The sequence below is a fragment of the Ailuropoda melanoleuca genome, chromosome 4, assembly GCF_002007445.2.
Source record: "Ailuropoda melanoleuca isolate Jingjing chromosome 4, ASM200744v2, whole genome shotgun sequence".
NCBI lineage: Eukaryota > Metazoa > Chordata > Mammalia > Carnivora > Ursidae > Ailuropoda > Ailuropoda melanoleuca.
In genome coordinates, this window is record NC_048221.1 from 70,612,241 (window position 1) to 70,634,547 (window position 22,307).

Genomic DNA, 22,307 nt, shown 5'->3' on the forward strand with positions numbered 1-22,307 from the left:
ACCTAAATTTAATGAAGTTTCCTCAAGGTTGCAAATGTTGTGTTTTACACATGTCAATGATTAAACAACTTTTTTTTTTTTTTTTTTTTTTTAGATTTTACTTATTTGTTTTAGGGACGCCTGGGTGGCTCAGTTGGTTAAGTGCCTGCCTTCGGCTCAGGTCATGGTCCCAGGGTCCTGGGATCAAGTCCTGCATCAGGCTCCTTGCTCAGTGAAGAGCCTGCTTCTCCTTCTGCCTGCCGCTCCCCCTGCTTGTGCTCTCTCTCTCTCTCCCTCTCTGATAAATAAATAAATAAAATAAAATAAAAGATTTTACTTATTTGTTTTAGAGAGTGAGCGAGCATGAGTTGGGGGGAGGGGCAGAGGGAGACTCTCAAGCAGATTCTGTGCTGAGCGTGGGACTCAACCCCGGGCTCGATTCCACAACTCTGAGATCATGACCTGAGCAAAATAAGGAGTTGGCCGCTTAACTGACTGAGCCCCCCAGGCGCCCATGATCGACTCTGAAATGGAGGTATTAAGTGCAGTTATATTTACCTATAGTTAAGCACTTGAACTTGCAAGACATGGAATCCTGTCTCCCCATCTCCCCTCCTCCAGACTCAGAAAGTGCTTTCAGGAATGGAAGGTGAGAAACAGAGAACAAGACTGAAGGCACCTGGGGTCCAACAGAGTGTACAAGTGGTTATTTATACAGTTGGCCTGAACTGAGATAAAATGAAGTTAGCTTCCATAACAAAATGTTGTTCCCTGCCTCCAGACATTCTTCCTCTTGGATTTGTAGGAAGAAGACAGACCTTCAAAACAAGACATAAAGAAGAGCCTGTTGCCCCCTGCAAAATGCAGTTATTTGTCTCTTTTTCTCGAACCTAGCTAAAACAAACATGTCTACGCTGTTTTTTTTTTATTGTGGTAAAATACGCATAACATAAACTTTACCACTTTATTCAAGTATACAATTCAGAGGCATTAAGCACATTTACATTGTTGTGCGACCGTCCCCACCATCCAGCTCCAGAACTTTTTCATCCTCCCAAATGGAGGCTCTGTACCCAGTGACCAATGACTCCCCATTTCTCTCTTCCTCCTAACCCCCAATAACCACCCTTCTACTCTCTGTCTCCATGAATTAGTCTCCAGGGCCTGATAGAAATGGAATTGTACACTCTCTGTCCTTTTGTAACTGGCTTCTTTCCCTGAGCATAGTGTCTTCAAGGTCCATCCATGGTGTAGCCTACAACAGGCTTTCCTTCCTTTTCACAGCTAAGTAATATTCCATTGTATGTCTAGATCACATTTCGTCCATTCATCTCTTGGACACTTGGCCTGTTTCCACCTTTTGGCTATTGTGAATAATGCCGCTGTGAACACGGGTGCACTCAGTCGAGCAGCATCTTGAATTGCTGTGGAACCCTGCCTCCTCTTCCAGTTTCTCCTCCTCTATCCCCCTGTCCCAATCCGGGTCTGATTCCCTCCGTGTTGGAACTGCAGCCACAACAGCCTCAAGGGCTGATGTACAGAGAACTTTTTAAAATCCCTTTTACCTTTACCCTTTCTTGTTTGGCTGGACTTTGTCCAGCCAGGTTTATTTATAAACCATGAAAGCTCATTAACACCACCAAGCATTTCAGCCGGGCCGCCTCGCCACCTTTGTTATTGCAGGAAGGTACGCTGAAGGGATCGGCCGGTGGGACATGGCTGAGGATAAAGGCAAGAGAGACTCCATTGGAATGAGTCTGCGGGGATGCCAGACAAACAACGGGTTTGTGCAGAACGAAGACATCCTGGAGAAGGAGCTGGCCCCGGGCAGCCCGCCGGACAGCGTGGTGACCATCGCAGGCCCCGCGGAGCCCACCCTGCAGGGCGCCCGGCCGTACGCGGGCATGCCCAAGGAGGTGCTGTTCCAGTTCTCCCACCAGGCCCGCTACCGGGTGCCCCGGGAGGTGCTCTTCTGGCTCACGGTGGCCTCGGTGCTTGTGCTCACCGCGGCCACCATAGCCATCATTGCCGTCTCGCCCAAGTGCCTGGACTGGTGGCAGGCAGGGCCCATGTACCAGATCTACCCGAGATCCTTCAAGGACAGTGACCAGGATGGGAACGGAGACCTGAGAGGTGAGTGCCCGCCGGGATTCGGGTGGGGCCCGGATGAGGTTGCTTTATGGCTCTCAATCCTCAAAACCGAATTGTGTGTGGTTTGTGCCCTAAGCACATTCCATTGTGACTGGTCACACTGAGTGTCTCCTTGTTTGTGGTATTTGTTTTTTGGTTTTGCTTTGTTTTTAAAGATTTTATTGATTTATTTGACAGACAGCCAGCGAGAGAGGGAACACAAGCAGGGGGAGTGGGAGAGGAAGAAGCAGTCTCCTAGCGGAGAAGCCTGACGTGGGCCTCGATCCCATAACGCTGGGATCACGCCCTGAGCCGAAGGCAGAGGCTTAACAACTGCGCCACTCAGGCGCCCCTGTTTATGGTATTTGAAAAGCCATTCAGTACAACCCAGCAGTTCTTCACATGACAAAAGGCTGATTACTGGAGGCCTTTGAGCCCCCAACACGTTGTTTCATTTATTGCCCACTAAGTACATATGCTTAACTAATCAATTCTAACTTCTGACATGGAGTAGATTTCTTTCTCAATTGCTTCCTGCCTCTGTGCACCTTCTAGCTAATGTCTTCAGAGTGGCGCTTTAGAATTACTTTCCCAGTATCCGTAGGAGCTAGTGTGGTAATCTGGCTGGACGTTTCTTATTAGCGCATAAAGCGTAGGAAAAAGTGAAGTACTATCTTTAAAAGTTATATAGGCTGAGCTTTAAAGTTTAAATCCTGAGAGATGAAAGGGAAAAGGGCATTAGCAGGGTGTGTCGGACATTACGTGAATTTAGGATTATTTAAAATAATATCTCCATTAGTAAAAACAAAATGAAGCACAAAGTAAAAAATTACTTTTTAAAAATTACGCCAATAATTTCCAAGTGAGTAATGTGTAGAATAGCCTTACACTTTATTGCTCAAACCAGGACATTTTTTTTTTTTAAAAGATTTTATTAAGTAATCTCCACACCCAAGGTGTGGCTCGAACCCACAACCCTGAGATCAAGAGCCGCATACTCTTCTGACTGAGCCAGTCAGGTGCCCCCAGGACACTTACTTACTTTTCTTTTCTTTTCTTTTCTTTTCTTCTTTTCTTTCTTTCTTTCTTTCTTTCTTTCTTTCTTTCTTTCTTTCTTTCTTTCTTCTCTCTCTCTCTCTCTCTCTTTCTTTCTTTCCTTCAGAGGGACAGAGGGAGGGGAAGGGCAGAGGGAGAGGGAGAGCGAAAATCTAAGCAGGCTCTGCGCCATGAGGGGTTCAATCTCACCACCCTGAGATCGTGACCTGAGCTGGAATCAGAAGTTGGACACTTAACTGACTGAGCCACCCAGGTGCTCCCCGCCCAGGACACTTTTTTTTTTTTTTTAATATTTTTTTTAAAGATTTTTTATTTATTTATTCGACAGAGATAGAGACAGCCAGCGAGAGAGGGAACACAAGCAGGGGAGGGGGAGAGGAAGAAGCAGGCTCATAGCAGAGGATCCCGATGTGGGGCTCTATCCCACAACGCCGGGATCACGCCCTGAGCTGAAGGCAGACGCTTAACCTCTGTGCCACCCAGGCGCCCCTCCAGGACACTTTTAAAACTAAAATTTTGCCAGACTGCAAGCATGAGCTGAAACTATCCTGGGCAATGTGATTGGTATGGTCTCCCTAGTTCAGGGTAACTATAAGAAACAAAATAACAAGGCAATTTTTGATAAAAATACTTAGTTTGAAAAAAATAAAACATTGATTTAATAGAGTGTGGGACCTGGGGATGAGTTTAATCTCACTTTAAAATGTTACAAATAGGAACTTAAAATCTCCAACTGTCCTTCATAATAAAAGGCTTCTTTTCACGCTCATATCAGTTTCTTTTTTTCGTGTCTCCCTGCGTCTTCACCAGTTGAAATGTTATCTGTCCTTCAAGGTGCAGTTGAAACACGTTTTCTGCATTAATCTGTACTTAGCCTCCCACTCAGAGCATGCACTCCCCTTCCCAGAGCTCCTGCGGGGCTCTGGACTACTTCCAGCACCTTCCGATAGTGCCTTGTAAGCTGTCTGGGTGCCTTCCCTTGCACACCCCCCTGACGGCGTGGCCCGAGCCCCTGCCACCTCTGTGTAGTAAAGGCTTAGCAAAAGTGATGTTTTGACAGAATAGAGCTAAAACCCCAAACCCCAAGACAAACTCCCCACTTCCTGCCCTCCCTTCATAATCTCCTTCTGATATACCCCAGATTCCCATGCACAGGGCAGGGTCTCATCAGCTCCTACATTTGTCCTTTCCAGTAACTTTGCCTGGAAGACCTAGCTATTTCCTGTAATCAATAGGTCTTTGTCCTTGAGGTGGAGGGGATCTGTTTGTTCTTATTTGAAGGAACCATTCCGGGTTTCAGTTTGTTTTTGGTGATTGCCTTCTGCCCCTTGGAGGCCTGGGATGCCTTGTTTACTTTGTGTCTCTCCAGACCCTTTGTTTTTAACATCCTGTTCCTTTGCACTAATTCTTAAGATACATTGTATTGTTGTTCTGATTTAAATCAAAATCCTTCTGTTGGCTGTAAACAGTCTTGGAGGTCTCACAGACACCTGTAATGGGGGAGCTGAGGTACAAGGAGGATAAAAACAAGCAGCTGATTATAGGGGAGGAGCCCCAGTGCCAGGAGTCAGGAGGCTTTCTGCTTTGGCCTCAGTGACCTCCAGCTTGCTGTGGGAAGGCTCACAGGGGTCCCACAGAAAGTTACTGGAGATCGAATACTAGACCCAAGTCTCTGATCTGCATTTAGGACTCTGAACTGGAACCACACAAAAAACATGCTATCTGCTAATGATCCTACAAGTTTCCAAGTACAAAGAGTTTCATTCCTGTGTCTCTACCCAGCCAAATCTAGAATTCTCTTCTGTATAAATTCTTGGCTTCAGCATTGTCCAAAGGAAATAGAATGTGAACCACATAGGTAATTGTAAATTCTCTAGGAGCCACATTCAAACAAGTGAAAAGGAAAAAGATGAGAAATTCATTTAATTTTAGGGGCACCTGGCTAGCTCAGTCGGTGGAGCGTGCAACTCTTGATCTTGGGGTTGTGAGTTCCAGCCCCACGTTGGGTGTGGAGATTACTTACAAAGAAAATCTTTTAAAAAAATTAATTTTAATTTAAAATCCATTTTAATGATATTCATTTAAAGTATTTCATTTAAGGGGTACCTGGGTGGCTCAGTCAGTTAAGCATCTGCCTTTGTCTTAGGTCATGATCTCAGGGTCCTGAGATCAAGCCCTGCATCAGGCTCCCTGCTTGGTGGGGAGTCTGCTTGTCCCTCTCCCTTGCCTCTCCCCTTGCTTGTGCTCTCTCTCTCTCTCTCTCTCTCTCAAAGAAATAAATACAAATCTTAAAAAAAAATAAAGTGCTTTGTTTAAGCCAACATATCATTCCAACATATAACCAACATGAAAGTATTAATGAGGTATTGTACGTACTTACGTTCTTCAGAATCCAGTGAGTGTTTCACGTTTATAGTACATCTCCGTTCACACCGGTCACATTGCAAGTGCTCAACAATGGCCACGCGGGGCCAGTGGCTGTCATGCTGGATAGTGCAGCCTAGACCATGTGTTACTCTTCTTTGTGGCACTTAGCCCAGTACCCGGCCTAGATTAGGTGCTCAAAAACCATGTGTAGGATAAATTAATACTGTAGCCCTGGTTTTATTTTATTTATTTATTTAAAATATTTTATTTATTTATTTGTTTATTTATTTGAGAGAGAGAGTGCACACAAGCAAGGGGAGCAGCAGAGGGAGAGGGAGAAGCAGACTCCCCGCTGAGCAGGGAGCCCGCTGTGGGGCTCCATCCCAGGACCCTGGGATCATGACCTGAGCCGAAGGCAGATGCTTAACTGCTGTGCCACCCAGGCGCCCCCCTTTGGTTTATTTTTTTTTATTGATTTCTTTAAAGTAGGCTCTATATTGTGGAGTCCAGTGTCAGGCTTGAACTCATGACCCCCAAGATCAAGACCTGAGCAGAGTTCAAGGGTCAGATGCTTAACCAACTGAGCCACCTAGGTGCCCGTATAGCCTTAGCGTTACATGTAAAATATGAACAACGCACACATAGATGTTTTTACATTTATGTTAAAGGCCAAAGGTTATTGCCAGAAGACCCATTTGGTGCTACTTGTAGAACTAGACCTTTCTATTTGAATTTCACTCAAATTCTACAAAATTCCAAATATTTGTTTCAATATAAATATTTCTATTTTAGGCATGTTGGTTTTATTTTTAATCCTTAAACTAAAAAAACCCAATTTTATTTTTCATGGCCTTGAATTCTTTCTTTAGGTATTCAAGAGAAACTGGACTACATCACAACTCTAAATATAAAAACCATTTGGATTACTTCATTTTATAAATCATCCCTTAAAGATTTCCGACATGGTGTTGAAGATTTCAGAGAAATTGATCCTATGTTTGGAACGATGGAAGATTTTGAGAATCTGCTTGCAGCCATACATGATAAAGGTAAACTGAGTGGCAGGGAGGTGGGAAGGGAGGTAGGGGTTGAGAAAAGCGTTCTCCAAATGCTTACTTAAGGCATTTTTTCCTTATCTGATGTGTATTATTCTAAAATAATTTCTTCCTAACATTTGAAATACTTTCACTCGTCAGGTTTAAAATTAATAATTGATTTCATACCAAACCACACCAGTGATAAACATGCTTGGTTTCAACTGAGTAGGAACCGGACAGGGAAATATACTGATTATTACATCTGGCATGACTGTACGCATGAAAATGGCACAACCATACCACCCAACAACTGGGTAAGTACCAACTTGTCTGATTTACAAAAGGAACATGGGCAGATCTTCAGTGATTAAACTGGTTATTTATAAAGGCCTTCTAAGGAAAAAATAAATGGGTATAGTTTTGGGGAAGAGGAAAGTTTCCCGAAGAAGTAGAAATAAGCTCCCCAAGCATCCTAATCATTTGGATTTGGATTTTTTATTTCATTGTAGAATGGATGTATTTTAGCAAATTAAAACCTATACTTTCTAGTAGCCTCTCCTTCCCTCACTTCCCACTCTGCCCTACGTAGACTCAGTGTCCCCTTAGGTTGGTAGCTGTCTTGCTATTTGTTCTCCAGACCCCTTTGCCTTTCTGATGTTGTGACTCCCTGTCCAATAAAACCCGAGCCGTAAATAAACCTGCACATCCCCTTTCTCTTTGCCCAGACCTTGGTACCTCTGCCTTCGGAGACATCGCACATCCACTGTCCCCACATGAACTGAGCCACCCAGTCTTCTTGGGGATTATATTATGCAGCCCTTCCCTCTTCTCAAACATTCTACCTGCCATCTCCCCATCTTACCGTTCTCAGCAGCAAATTCTGCTTCAAAGGGAGAGCTGAAGTCATCGAACCTGCCTCTGCTTTTTTTTTCTTTTTAAGATTTATTTAATCAGAGAGAGAGAGAGAGAGAGAAAGAGGGCAGGGAAAGGATCAGAGGGAAAGGAAAAGAGAATCCCAAGCAGACTCTGCACCCAGTGCGGAGCCTGATGCCAGGCTCAATCTTACGACTCTGAGGTCACAACCTCAGCTAAAACCAAGAGTCGGATGCTCAACTGACTATGCCACCCAGGCACCCCAACCCTGCCTCTCCTCTACCCACCTTCTTCCTACTCACTTCTTCTACGGCCGAGGCCAGGTCAGTCTTGTCTGGGGTTTCTAAACTTACAGATAAAAATCCAGGAAGCCCAACGACTTCTGAATTTTAGATAAACAATTCATAGTTTTTTAGTATAAAATATTGCTTGGGACATACTTATACTAAAAAATATGCATTGTTAACTTGAAATTCAGATTTAATTGTATGTCTTTTTTTTTTTTTAAGATTTTATTTATTTAGTTGACAGAGAGAAAGACAGCACAAGCAGGGGGAGCGGCAGGCAGAGGAAGAAGCAGGCTCCCTGTTTGAGCAGGGAGCCCGATGTGGGGCTTGATCCCAGGACCCTGGGGTCAGCAGACCCTTAACTGACTGAGCCACCCAGGCACCCCTGTATGTCTTGTTTTTACTCTACCCCTGTCTCAGGCTGGTCCCTCCACCTGCTCTGGTCCCCATCTCTCCTGCTTTCTGCAGAGCCTTTCACCCTCCATCATCTGGATCTCCACTCTCCACACCCTCCTCCTGTCTTCCTGACCTTCTCCAAAAACACTTAAAGAGGCTGGCTCCTAGCCATCAACTTTTAGATGAACCACAGGCACTCAGAATCAACATTATACCTGCACTTTAATGAATAGTCCTAGTGCGCAGCCTGGTAAACAGGTCATCAGCAGTGCTGGCAGTTTTAGCACCTTAATTTTTCTTTTCCCCAGTCTGCACACTTGCTAATGAGCACGATATTAGCGAACATTTACTAAAACGCTTCCTGTGTGCCAGGTTTTGTGCTAAGTGTGTCATATTCATTCATTCATTTAATCCATCCTGCAATCCTGTGAGTTAGATTTTAGTTCCTGTTTTTTAGAAGGACAGCGTTAAGCACCGGGCCCTCGGTCACACAGCTGGTAAATGCAAGGGCTAATGACCGCACAGTCCAGCTGCATCGTCTGCTTTTAAAAATTGCCACCCCGCGGCACCTGGGTGGCTCATTTGGTTAAGTGTCCAACTCTTGATATCAGCTCAGGTCGTGACCTCAGAGTCGTGGGATCGAACCCTGTGTTGGGCTCTGTGCTTAACAAGGAGTCAGCTTGTCCATGTCCCTCTGCCCCTCCCCCTGCTCATGCTCTCTCTCTCAAATAATTAGATAAAATCTTTAAAAAAATGCCGCCCATACTTGAAACATATCACCTCTTGCCCATAGGACTGTAACAGCCTCCTCTTTTGGCATCTAGTTTCCATCCTTCCATCTGTTCTCCACTATAGCCAACATTGTAGGTTTTTTTCTTTTTTAGTATAATAGTTGGTATGTACAAAGATATATAATATATGACAGATGTATAAACATCTTGTGTATAACCATACAATGGAATACTACTCAGCCATAAAACGAATGAACTATTTTTTTCAAGTATTTTTATTTATTTATTTGAGAGAGAGAAAGCATGAGCAGCGGGAGTGGGAGAGGGAGAAGCAGACTCCCCACTGAGCAGGGAGCCCGATGTGGGGCTCGGTCCCAGGACCCTGGGATCACGACTTGAGCTGACAGCAGACGCTTAACCGACTGAGCCACCCAGGTGCCCCAAAGGAATGAACTATTGATAACTGGTAACATCATGGACGAATCTCAAAAAAACTATGTGGAGGGAAAGAAGCCAGACAGTAGAGTACCTACTATTCCACTTACATGAAATTCTAGAAAATGCAAATTCATCTGCAGTGACAGGAAGCTGATTAGTTACTAAGGGATGTGAAGGAGATGAGGAGGAGTGGGAGAGTGGGGTTAGGGGCCACAAAGCATAGATATGCTCACTATTTGATCATGGTGAGAGGTTCATGAACATAAAGGTCAAAACTGATCAAATTGTACACTTTAAACATGTGCAGTGTACCCTATTCACTGAATAAAACTGTTAGAAAATATATGTAATATGTATCTAAGCTAGGGGAGGTGATAATATAGTGAACATCAGTGAACCTATCCCCAAATTAAGAACTTGAACGTTACCAAGGCTGTTGAAACCACCTGTGTGCTCCTCCCTGTTCCTCCCCATGCCTCCTCTTAGATGTAACCATTATCTTGAATTTGGGGGTTTTCCAAGTCCTTACTTTTTTCTTTTCTTCTTCTTTTTTTTTTTTTTTTGCTTTTGTTTTTCCTACATATGCTACATATTTTCAAAATATTTTTCATTTAGTTTCTCCTGTTTTAGACTCTATGATAAATGTCCTGCTACATGGAAGTCTCCTGCAACTAGCTTTTTCTCTGTTTTTAATATTCATTCACGTACAGGGCACCTGGACGGCTCAGTGGGTTAAACATCTGCCTTTGGCTCAGGTCATGATCCGAGGGTCCTGGGATCGAACCCTGCATCAGGCTCCCTGCTCTGCAGGGAGCCTGCTTCTCCTTCTGCCTCCACCTGCCGCTCCCCCTGCTTGTGCTCTCTCTCTCTCTGTATCAAATAAATTAAATAAAATCTTTAAAAAATATATTCATTCAGGTAGGTTCCTGTAGGTGTGGTTTATATATTTTCATTGTTATGTACTATTTCACTGTGTGCACATGCCATGATTACTTACGTACTCTTCCACTGATGGGCAGTTGGCCTGTTTCTAGGTGGTTATTTTATATATATATTTACTATTACTAATGATGCCATGGCAAACATTCTCATTCATCGATTTCTCCTGGGGTGCAGGTACAAGAGCTTCTTGAAGGCAAATGACTAGCAGTGAAATTGCTGGGTGTCTGATACCGAATGCTCCATGATGCAAGATAATACCAAAGTGATTGTCAGAGTGGTCATACCAAGTTGTATCCCCTTCAGCAGTATAAAAAATACATATTATCCTTCATTTACTGGTACTTCCACACTTGGTAATTTTTACCAAGTGAACATAAATTGGTATCACATTGAGGTCTTAATTTTACATTCATAGCTATTAGTGAAGATTTATTTAATTACTAATGACGTTGAACATTTCTTCATACATTTATTCACTTGAGTTTCCATTTTTGCGAAACATCTGTTCATGGTTTCTTTCCTCAGTTTTCTTTTGGATTGTTTGTGCCTTTGAAATTGATTGGTGGCCTTTTCTTTTTTTTTTTTTTTCCCGGATACCCATCTTTTCTCGGTCATACATACCGTGACTATCCTGGTTCGTGTCAGGGTGGACCGTGAGGTGTGCTGGTGAGGGTGTGTTTCCTTGAAGGCAGCAGCTGCGACTTAGCTTTAGTCCATTGTCACCATGGTGATGTGGACCTGGCATGATGGGATATTCCCATTAAAAAGATTTATGTAAAATCCCTTAGTGTTTAAATGTTGCCCAGATGTTCTTTTTAACATGAAATGAGCCAAAGCCCAAGCTAGAGCCCTGAGGAACTGTCACACTGAAGGAACCACGTAGATTAAGAAGGGGTGAGAGGTGTAGGAGAGTCACGCTCTGGAGTCACAGATGGGAGCGCTCCTCGAAACAGGAAGTCAGCATCCGTGTCAAACGCTGCTGGGCACCAACACTTGAAGTTGCTAGATTTCTCTTATTCCTGAGGGCTAGTAGGGTTTTTAAGGAATGATTCTAATAATTTTGTGAGGATATGGTTTAAATATTCCCCCTGTGTAGATTCAAACTCCAAGACCAATGGAATGTGTCTTTCTCCCCAAATGACCATCATTTGTATCACTGCGCAAACAAGAGTCCAGAGCCTGGATAGAACGTTCAAGAAAATATGTTAGAAATGTCTGCTCTTTACCTTGGCCTTGTTCTGCGTTTGAGAGCATCGGTTTGCCGTTGTGATTGTCCTGAACAGCTTCTATCTACTCTACAAATCTATCCCAACCACCTTTGCACAGCACTAGGCCAGCGGGTGGCATTTTAAGGAATTAATTTATCTAGTGCTCTCCCTAGAAGGAAGATTCTGAGGATTTGTGCACTCAGCCTGCACAGGGACAGGATGATAACGATCATTTCTTTGTGGGCAGTGCCATTATAGGAATGCTAAGTAAGTGATTTGCTGTTTTCTGTTTGCTAGTTAAGTGTATACGGAAACTCCAGTTGGCACTTTGACGAAGTACGAAACCAGTGTTATTTCCACCAGTTTTTGAGAGAACAACCGGATTTAAACTTCTACAATCTTGATGTTCAAGAAGAAATAAAAGTGAGTATAGATACCCACACAGACTTCACTGCACGGTGTTTAAGTCGTTATTTGGTACACTTGATGTTGAACAAGAAGGGTTCAGGCAAAGCCAAGTACTATGATTGAACTCCGGGATTATGGAGTCTGATGCAAATACAGACCCTCAGACATGTTGGTGGTTCCTTCCTCCCTCTCACCCAGAACAAGTGACCGGGGAGGGAGGCAGAAATACCTGGTACCTTCGCTCTGAGGTGCCCTTTTTTTTTTTCCAAGATTTTATTCATTTATTTGAGAGAGAGAGAGACAGCCAGCAAGAGAGGAAACACAAGCAGGGGGAGTGGGAGAGGAAGAACCAGGCTCCCAGAGAAGGAGCCTGATACGGGGCTCGATCCCAGAACGCCGGGATCACGCCCTGAGCCGAAGGCAGACGCTTAACGACCGAGCCACCCAGGCACCCCAGAGGTGCCCTTCTGCCTGTGACATTGAGCCGATATAGTCAGGTGGGCCAGCGCGTGGTCTCTGGGATCTGAACCTGCGTCGGGACCCAGCCGCACTGCTGGCTACAGTGGGGCCCTGGGTGAGGTATTTAGCTTTTCTGTGTCTCCAGTCCCTCATCTGTGAAACATGGCTGACAGCAGTATTGTCTCAGGGGCTCTTTGGAAGATTCGAGTGCTCAGCACTTTTGTATTCACTCAGTAAAAGCATCACTTATTGTCTGCTCCGTGCCAGGTCCTGCTCTAAGCCCTCGGAGTACAGCAGTGACTAAAAGAAGCTGTGCTCTCAAGGAGTTTCCTGTAAACTGAGGGGAAGGCAGACAATTAACAGCTAAATATATAACACGTCAGGTGGTCCCTAAGGGGAAGGGACCTCGGAGTGCCAGGCCGAAGTTGGTCTGGAGACATCCCTATGTTGAGGTCCTATTTGGACAAAGACCTGAAGTTGGAAGGGGAGCCCTGTGGAGATTTGGGGAAAGAGAATTCCAGGCAGAAGGAAGAGCCAGTGCAGAGATCTCAAGGTGAGAATGTGCTTCGTGTGTTTCAGAAATGACCTGGAGGCTCGAGTGACGGTCGCCAGATCTAGCCAGTGAACATGCAAGACGCCAGTGCAATTTTAATTTCACATGAACAATGAACAGGACGTTATTTGGGACCTACTTCTACTGACACGTTACTCATTGCTCATCTGAAATGAAAACTTAGCTGGGCGGCCTGTATGTTCTCTGGCAAGCCTACCAGGGCATGGAGTGACGTGAGGGAGAGTCAGGGATGAGATCCCAAATGTGGGGTGGGGGCTAATCCCACAGGGAGTACATGCCGAGCTGCTGAAGACCCCCCCCCGTGGCCCCCAGAGGACATTTCCTGTCGGCTCTCACCATGTGGTGGCCCTCCACCGAGTTCACGGGAAGCATGAGCCGTGCTGCTGCTGTCGTAACCGTGGGCGAGAATGAGCTTAGTGGGGTTGTGCCCTGAGGTGGGTCGTAGGGAGGGGACCTGAACAGAACGGAGAGCCGTGGGTCCCTTTCCACAGCTCTCCGTGTCCGCCAAAGGCGAGGGATGCAGGCCGTCACCTCCGAGTCACTAAGGGCACCCACAGCCCTTAGGTTTGTTCTTGTTGTTTTCAAATAATACCTCTCTTGAGGGGTAAGTCACATAACCGTGACATTCACCCCTTTCAGGTGCATAATGCAGTGGTTTTAGTATCTGCACAGGCTGTGCAGTATCACTGCTGATTTCACAACATTTTCTTCACCCCAAAAAGAAGCCCCATACCCTCCAGGCCCTCTTCTGTCCCCCTCCGCCCCCCACTTCGGGCATCTGCGACTTCTGTCTCTGCGGGCATGCCTGCCTGTTCTGGACATTCCATATAATCGAAGTTGTACAGTATCTGCCTATATGTCCATGATAGGTATCTGTCTTTATAATCTATGTTTAACAGTTTGAGGGACTGCCCGACTGTTTCTGAATCAGCAGCACCTTTTTCCATTCCCTCTGGCAGTGTGTGAGGGCTCCGACCTCCCCACGGCCTCAGGGACACTTGCTACCGTCTGTGTGTTTGAGAAGCGTCACCCTGGGGGTGGGGAGCGCACCTGACTGTGGTTTGAGTTCCCCGGTGGCTAATGACGTCGAGCATCTTTGCTTGTGCTTACATAGCTTATTTTTATTTTTGTTTTCTACACTTTTAAAAAAGATTTTATTTATTTGAGAGAGAGAGAGGGAGGGGCGAGAGAGAACACGGGAGGGGGGAGTGTGGAGGAAGAAGGAGAAGCAGGCAGGGAGCCCCATGTGGGGCTCGATCCCAGGACCCTGAGATCATAACCAGAGCCGAAGGCAGACGCCACCCAGGCGCCCCTATAGTTTATTTTTTTATATCTTTTCTGGAAGAATGTCTATTTGAATCCTTTGCCCATTTTAACATTGTGTTATCTGTTTTTTTGTCGTTGGTTGTGAGTTTTTTATATATTCTGTATACATGACTTGCAGTTTTCGCCCGTTCTGTGGGTTGTCTTTTTACTTTCTTTCTTTTTTTTTTTTTAAAGATTTTATTTATTTATTCGACAGAGATAGAGACAGCCAGCGAGAGAGGGAACACAAGCAGGGGGAGTGGGAGAGGAAGAAGCAGGCTCATAGCGGAGGAGCCCGATGTGGGAACTCGATCCCATAACGCCGGGATCACGCCCTGAGCCGAAGGCAGATGCTTAACCGCTGTGCCACCCAGGCGCCCCTGTCTTTTTACTTTCTTGATGGTGTCCCTTGAAGCACAAGTTTTAAATTGTCCAATTTATCTATTTTTTTCCTTTGTTGTTTGTGCTTTTAGTGTCTGAAAACTGTTGCCTAACCCAAGGTCCTGAAGATTTTCTCCTATGTTTTCTTCTCTGAGTTTACGATGGTAACATTTACATTTTAGGTCTCTGTTCCATTTTTTTATTACTTTTTATATATAATGGTGTGAGGGGGTCCAACTTAATTCTTTAGCATGTGGCTGTCCAGTTATGTGTGGGTTTTTTTTTTAAAGATTTTATTTATTTATTTGTCAGACAGACTGAGATTGAGAGAACGGGTGGGAGGAGGGACAGAGGGAGAAGCAGACTCCCTGCGGAGCAGAGACCCTGACTAGGTACTCGATCCCTGCACCCTGGGATCATGACCTGAGCTGAAGGCTTAACCGACTGAGCCACCCAGGCGCCCCAGTTATGTGTGTTTTAAAAAGATTATTATTGGGGTGCCTGGGTGGTACAGTCAGTTGAGTGTCAACTCTTGGTTTCTGCTGGGGTTGTGATCTTGGGGTCCTGGAGTGGAGCCCCACTTTGGGCTCCCTGCTCAGAGGGGAGTCTGCTTCTCCCTCTCCCTCTGCCCCTCCCCCTGCTTGTGCTCACACCCTCTTTCTCTTTCAAATAAATAAAATCTTAAAAATAGTAGGGGTGCCTGGGTGGTTCAGTTGGTGAAGCAACCAATTCTTGATTTCGGCTCAGGTCATGATCTCAGCGTCCTGGGATGGAGTCCCGTGGCAGGCTCTATACTCAGTGAGGAGTCTGCTTGAGGGTTCTCTCTCTCCTCTCCCCCTGCCCCCCCTGCCCCCTAAATAAATAAATGGATAAATAAATAAATAAATAAAATCTTTAAAAAAAATAAAAAAGATTATTCTTTCCCCATTGAACTGTCTTGGACCCCTTTTGAAAATCAGTTGGCCATAAATGTCCAGATTTGTTTCTAGACTCAGTTTTGCTCTGTCGATCTATAGGTCTGTTCTTGTGCCCATCCCACAGTGCCTGGATTAGCGTAGCTTTATAGGAAGTTTTGAAATTGGGAAGTGTGAGTCCTACAACTTTATCCTCCTTCAGGATTGTTTGGCTCTCTGGGTACTTGGATTTCTTTTGGTGATCAAGTACCATTATCATTTATTGAAGTGTTGTTGACATACAATGCTATATTCATTTCAGGTACACAACATAGTGGTTTGACAGTTCTGTACATTACTCAGTGCTCCCCACAGTGAATGTAGTCACCATCTGTCACCATACAATGTTGTTAGAATACAACGATTGCATTCTCCGTGCTGCATCTTTCACCTCCGTGTCTTGTTTTGTAACTGAAAGCTTGTACCCTTAATCCTCTGTCTCACCCATCTTCCCATCCACCTCCCCTCTGGCAACCACCAGTTTGTTCTCTGTACTTAAAAATCTATTTCCTGTTTATTTGTTTTGTTTCTTAGGTTCCACCTATAAGTGAAATTAGATGGTAGTTGTCTTTCTCTGTCTGACCTATTTCACTTAGCATGATACCCGCTAGGTCCATCCATACCATGCAAATGGCAAGATCACATTAGTTTTTATGGCTGAGTAATATTCCTCTGTGTGTGTGTGTGTGTGTGTGCGTGTGCACACCACATCCTTACTGATTCTTCTATCAATAGACGCTTGGGCTGCTTTCATATCTTGGCTGTTGTGAATAATGCTGCAATAAACATAGGGGTGCCTGTATCTTGTTGATAGTGCTTTCGTTTTCTTCGGGTGAATATCCAGTAGTGGAGTTACTGGATCATATACATTCCAGATGAATTTTAGGACCAGCTGGTCAATTTCTGCAAAGAAGCCTGCTGCTGGGATTTGAGTAGGGATTGCATTGAATTTGGGCATCTGTTGGGGGAGTACTGCCACTTTAACAGTGTTGTCTTCTGATCCAGGAACACAGGACGTCTTTGCACTTGTTTAGGTCCTTAATTTCTTTCAACACTGTTTTGTAGCTTTCAGTGTACAAGTCTTGCATGGCTTTTGTTAAATATATTCCTGTAGACCCCTCAGTTTTAAGGCTGTTTTTACTATACGTGTTTGATGTTTCCCAGAATTGAGATGAATTGCTTTGGGATCTGTTCTAGGAGTAGCCCCCTTGTCAGGGCAGCCTTGTCTCATTGGGGTTGGAGTGTGGTGAAGGGTGATAGACACAGCTACTAACTAGGAGTTAGTTTTAAACGTCTTTGGTGGAGTGCAGACTCTCTTCTCCGTCACCACGGATCACTTACGCACCCGGACCTGCACCTTCCCCCTGACCTGCCCTCAACACACTTCTTGGCCATTAACTTCGTGCCAAATGCTCTACCTGGATCATCTCATTTAATGCTCAGACCAAGCCTAACTTAGGAGATAGCAGGACCATTTTACAGAGAAGGAAGCTGAGGCTTAAAGAGGGAAAGCCCCCCACCTGGGGAGTGAGAAGGCAGGATTCAAACCCAGAGTCCATGCTCTTACCCGCAATTTCACTTCTGACCTGGGCAAAGTGGGTTCTGTCTCGCGCTTCACTTTTCCCACTCAGCCTTTTCAAGGGGGTTCAGTTGGAAATTCATAAATGTGAGTATAATCCAGTTGGTTTATCAGCTGGTGGGTTTCTCCAGGCTCCTTGCGGCAGCAGCGACAGACTGTCTGGAGGTGTTCAGAGGACCGCGATACATTTTGGCAAAATGTGCCGGCCAGGACGTTCGCTAGCTTTTGATGCTCTAGCCGTTCCCTGGCACCCAGGTAGTGTAGTGTGTGAACAGGGGCCTTACTAGTCTCAACAGGATGAGATCCCTCTTGGGATGAATCCTTACTGCCTCCAGTTAAAGGTTGGGCATTTTTGCCAGACTGGTCTAGGTTTGCTATTAGAAATAAGTAAGAAAGGTCGAGAAGCTGAAAGGGAAGGCTCTTTGCTCCTCAAAAGGCTTTTCCCGGGAAGGGGACTTTCCAACACCCTTCTACCCCCCAGTCGCTCTTATCTGTGCAGGCGAGCTAAGCAGGTTAATTTGCAACCCAGAGAGTTTGTGGTGGGGGAAGTGTTTGGAATGACTCCTGCTTGCACTCGTGGAGACTTCTTGCTCCTGCCTCCCATCAGATTTCCGGTTATCTGCACAGTGGGAGTGTACTCCCCCTTGCGCTGGCCTTCGGGGGACTTGGCTCTGCCCTGAATCTCTCAGGGCTTGAGTGTGTTTACCTAGAGAAATCTAGAAGCCTTCTTGGAGAAAGTGGGGGCTGCCGTTTGTATAGTATTCTATAATTACTTTGGTCTTTCATTGCCCTCAAATCCCTTATTTGACAAACGAAGGAACTGAAGTCCAGAGAGAAGTGACCCATCGGGTTAGTGGGATAGCAGGGGAAAGACTCCAGGGAGCCCAGCCCTCTGCCTGGACTGTGTCGGTGTGACCCTGATCCCGCCATGTGGAAATGTTGAGCCCTGGGGTGTGGGATCCTGGGGACTTAGCGTGTTCATGGCAGCTGGGGACAGGGAGCCACCACCCTGGCTTAAGATGGAATCCAGACTGTAAATGTCAGCTCTGCTCCTATTGAGCACGGTGTTGGCAGCTCAATCCAAAATAAAACGGACTCACTCCCTGCTTAATAAACCAGCGCTGTGCCATTTATCACACCTCATATATGCCAGGCGCTTCAGTCTAAATCCTTAACTCATTTAACAGTATGTATGAGGTATTGATCACATGCCAGGGGTATGATGGTTGGTGGGCTGGACCCATGCTGTAGCCATCGTGGGGCCTATATCCCAGAGGGGAGGTAGACATGAAGCAGGCAGTTACAGTAAGCTGTACTGGGTGGTTGTGATTGTAGGAGGTAGGAGTACACACCGGGCAGGCAGCTAAACCTGGACGCGAGTGGGAGAGAGCAGGGCAGGCTTTCTGAGATGTAGTGATACCTAACGGATGAGTAGGACTGAACCAAGGGAAGAGGCTTGGGTCAGAGGGTTTCAAGCAGAAGGAAGGTGTGGATCATGGCACATTGCTGCTGCTCGGAGATGCCCCATATGGCTGGGACATGGTATATGGAGAGGGAGCTGGCTTGATGAGACTAGAGGGGGCGAGGCAAGGCTGTGGCGAGGATTTGGCTTTATAAGTTCTTCGGGAAGTCATTTTCTGTTTGCATTTTGGAGTCTGACTTTGGAGAAGGGGTTTGAGTGGGGCAGGTTTGGAGGAGGAAGCAGAGCAAATGGGTAAGGGTGCCAGACGGTACCAGTTCTGACATGGCTACTTACTAACCCTATGACCTCGATTAAGGTACTTCGTCTCCCTGTGCCTCCGATCCCTCATTGGTAAAATAGGGACAGTAATGGCACACACGTAGGGTTGACTGGGGAGAAGTGTTTTGTTTTGTTTTTTAAAGGTTTCATTTATTTAGTAGAGAGATCATGAGCGGGGGTTGGGGCAGAGGGAGAGGGATGAGCAGACTCTGCTGAGCAGGGAGCCTGACACGGGACTCGATCCCAGGACCCCGAGATCATGACCTGAGCTGAAGGCAGATGCTTAACCAACCGAGCCACCCAGGCGCCTTGGGGCTAAGTGTTTTAATCTCTGTGAGGCATATAAGTCAGCGTGTTCCTTGTCATTTGAATACTTGTTAAATAATCAATATGTGGGTAAAGAAATGAGTAAATACTGTTGTGAAAGGAAATGAACAGAGAGTAAGAGCCCCAAAGAGTTCTAATATTTAAAGGACGGCAGAATAGACAGAGAAAAATGGCAAACGAGGAGCAGGTATCCGGGAGCTAAGGGATATGTGTTTTTCTGGAAGACCTGAGTTTGGTCAGCAGGGTCAAACATTGCAGAGAGATCAGGTAATATAAAGACCCGCATGTGAATGGACTCTAGCAGCAGTACCTTGAGTAGTCACAGAACTCTGCAAGGCGGTTAGTGAGGTCAGGCAGCTGCACGGACCGCGGGGAGATGGGCCGGGATCTGCACGGGTCAGCATCCTGAGCTCCTGATCCTTCCTCCACGCCCTGCTCCTGAAGGAGTTAGCCCACAATTCTACCGAGATTTCTGAACATCAGTAGGGTCCGTTTTCTTTCCTTTGCTTATAAACAGAGGATATAGTTTTCCCTCTGTACTTCTAAAATATCCTGTACTTTCTCCTTCCTCCTCGAGATGGACACCCCGGGGTGTATGTCACTTTAAAGATGATGTCTTACAGATCACCACATGTAAGGGCAGAGCTTTTCTATTTCCCAAACTAAACTTTTTAGGTAAATGGGCCCAGTAACTTCAGTCATCTCCAAAGGAAAGGTTTGCCTCGAGGTTTTATGAATTTGGATATTAGTAATGTTTAGTTGATTCCTTTTTTACTCCGAGCAGTGAGTTAAGGAGAAAAGAATGAAAAGGTGCCTGGCAGAAAAACCGGGACTCTGTGATGTCATGGGAGTTGTACAGGAATCAGGGACACAATGTACTGTCCCAGGAGTCCCATGGCGCCTCGGTGGGTCGCCCAGACCTGGCAGAACTAGGCTCTGAGCCCATTTCCGCACCTGGCACCCTGGGAAAGCTTAACTGGAGTGAAGAGAGGGTTAACGATTAAGATCTGGAGCTCGTTTTCTCACCTAGTTGGGAGAATAAATAGCACAAAGCAAATATTTTTCAAGAGCAAATTTTGGATTATCTGTCATTTACAATGAGTCTCAAAAATAACCATCCAGCTTTTACTGTTTTGTCTCTTTAAACAACGATAGTTATCTCTTACTGGACTAAAGCGAAAACCCCTGCCAGGGCCAGAAACCTTCGCTGGGATACACGTTTCTCATTTTTTATGGCTGGGTCAACAGTTGGCAAGGCTAACTATTCCCAGAGGGAATAAGGACCCCACGAAGAGAGCAGATTTTTTTCCCTCTAGGAAATCAGTGCTCGGAAGTTTAATGTTTACAACGGCATGGCGTTTTTGTCAGAGATGGCTTGGATGGATTACAGCTATTTGTGTCCCACTCCCACCCTGTCCAGAGTGCCACCTGGGGGTGAACCCGGGTTGTGTGGGGTGTGAAGCTTGTGAATTTGGGGCCTTCTTAAAATAGTGTAAAATTAGAATGTTTATTTAGAACAGGGAAGGAAGGTAAGTAGGAAGGGGCCCAGGTAAGTGAGGGGTTCTGAAGCTTAAAGCTTGGTTAGCTGCATGCTGAGCTGACCCCTGGAGCCAGAGACTGTTCTGCAAATGGGGTACCTTAATATCTGTTGACTTCTCTCTTAACCTCTAACCGATTGCCCTCACTTCCTGCCGTCCTGCTGCGCTGACCTCTAGGGCAAATCCTGCTCCTTGACCTTTTTGTACTACCATGTTCCTCTCCTTTAAAGCTTTATCTGGCTGCGATTTAAATATTTTTGCATTGCTATTTGATGTCTATTTGGGGATTCTAAAAAAATTCGGGAGACCTACGGCCAGGTCAGTTGTATTTTGCTCATGGTTATAGGGCTTAGCTAAGTGCCTGGCACATAGTTGGAACACAAATACTTATTGAATGAATGTATTTGGTAAGAGTAAGATGCTAGTAAGAACAAATTTGTGGGTTTTGTGTGGGTAGAGCCAGCTTAATGTTACTTGGTTCAGTTGTGTCCATGCTAAGATTGTCAGCAGCCTGCTTTTATTTTGAAAATGCTTTTCAAGCTTTGTTATTCGGAAATGTCACCTTAAAGGGACTTGACCTCAGCAGTATTAACCCTTGCATGTAGTCTGTGGAAACTCTAGAGACCCCATATTCACATGTAGATACAAGAAAACACTTCGAAGGAAATGTGTGATTTTGGCGATGGTTTACATTGTGGAGCTATGGCTCTGTTCCCCTCCGTAAATTAGCTACTTAACTCTAGCACTTTGAATTATGGACTGTTGTTCTAATGTAAAACCTTCCACTCTGCAAGGGATGTGCCGAGGAAAGTGGGGAGAGCCACTGTCCCTTTGCAGAAGGGTAGCTTGTGGTTGGTGCTGGAGTAGGGACAGCTAGGAGGGATGGGGAGCTGAGACCTAAACTCTTTGCTCTCCAAGGCCACTTGGTCCTCCCACCTGCCCCAGTACAGGCCAAGTCAGTCTCTGCCTCTGTGCTTGGCCATCCTGTCCTACACGGTCCAGAATGTTCTTTGTAATCTCACGCCCTGATAAACTCCCAACGGTCTAGGTGGAAATGTAGCTCTTCTTTCTCCGGGTGTGTCTGCCCATGTTAAATTTATTCTTCTTGGAGCTCCAACACCCTGCAAAAGAATCTCTTTTCATGATGTTGAGCTACATACACTGCACCTTGCATTGTTAGGTAACACTCTCCTGTCTCATGTGTCCCCAGCTACTCTGTAGAGGCCCTGAAACCAGGGGACATGTACTTTTAGTGTCCCAACAGTATCACAGCATGTTGGACTTATTCGGGCTTGATACTGTGTATTTTCACTAAGGACCTGGTGCTATGTCAGAGGCAAGAAAGCTGCAGTCTTTCCTTCTAGAATCTCTCAGTCTGGTGGAAAAACCCCTCATGATCAGATGCTTAGCTATTTTCTCTGTCTGGAGTACTCTTTAAGGAACTGAGCATGGTGGGAAGATAACGTTCCCAGTTTCTCCTGAGTCCTTTCATTGTGGTTTCATTCCTTTTGAGTGATTCTTTAAGCTTTGCGAACGTGCTCATAACATCAATTACCACTGTAACATTCTGAATTCAAATTTGAGGTAAGTATACAGGG

General features: G+C 45.5%; 1 protein-coding gene across 2 annotated transcripts in view; it reads left to right on the forward strand.

The window, feature by feature from the left end:
• The window catches only part of SLC3A1 (solute carrier family 3 member 1), a 45,832-nt gene that overhangs the window by 10,002 nt on the left and 13,523 nt on the right, over positions 1-22,307 (forward strand). For both annotated transcript variants that reach the window (XM_002912404.4, XM_034659070.1), the window contains 4 exons: positions 1,663-2,112; positions 6,402-6,581; positions 6,729-6,883; positions 11,742-11,867. In XM_002912404.4, the coding sequence (XP_002912450.2) occupies positions 1,663-2,112; positions 6,402-6,581; positions 6,729-6,883; positions 11,742-11,867 (911 nt within the window). The remainder of the gene's footprint in view (positions 1-1,662; positions 2,113-6,401; positions 6,582-6,728; positions 6,884-11,741; positions 11,868-22,307) is intronic.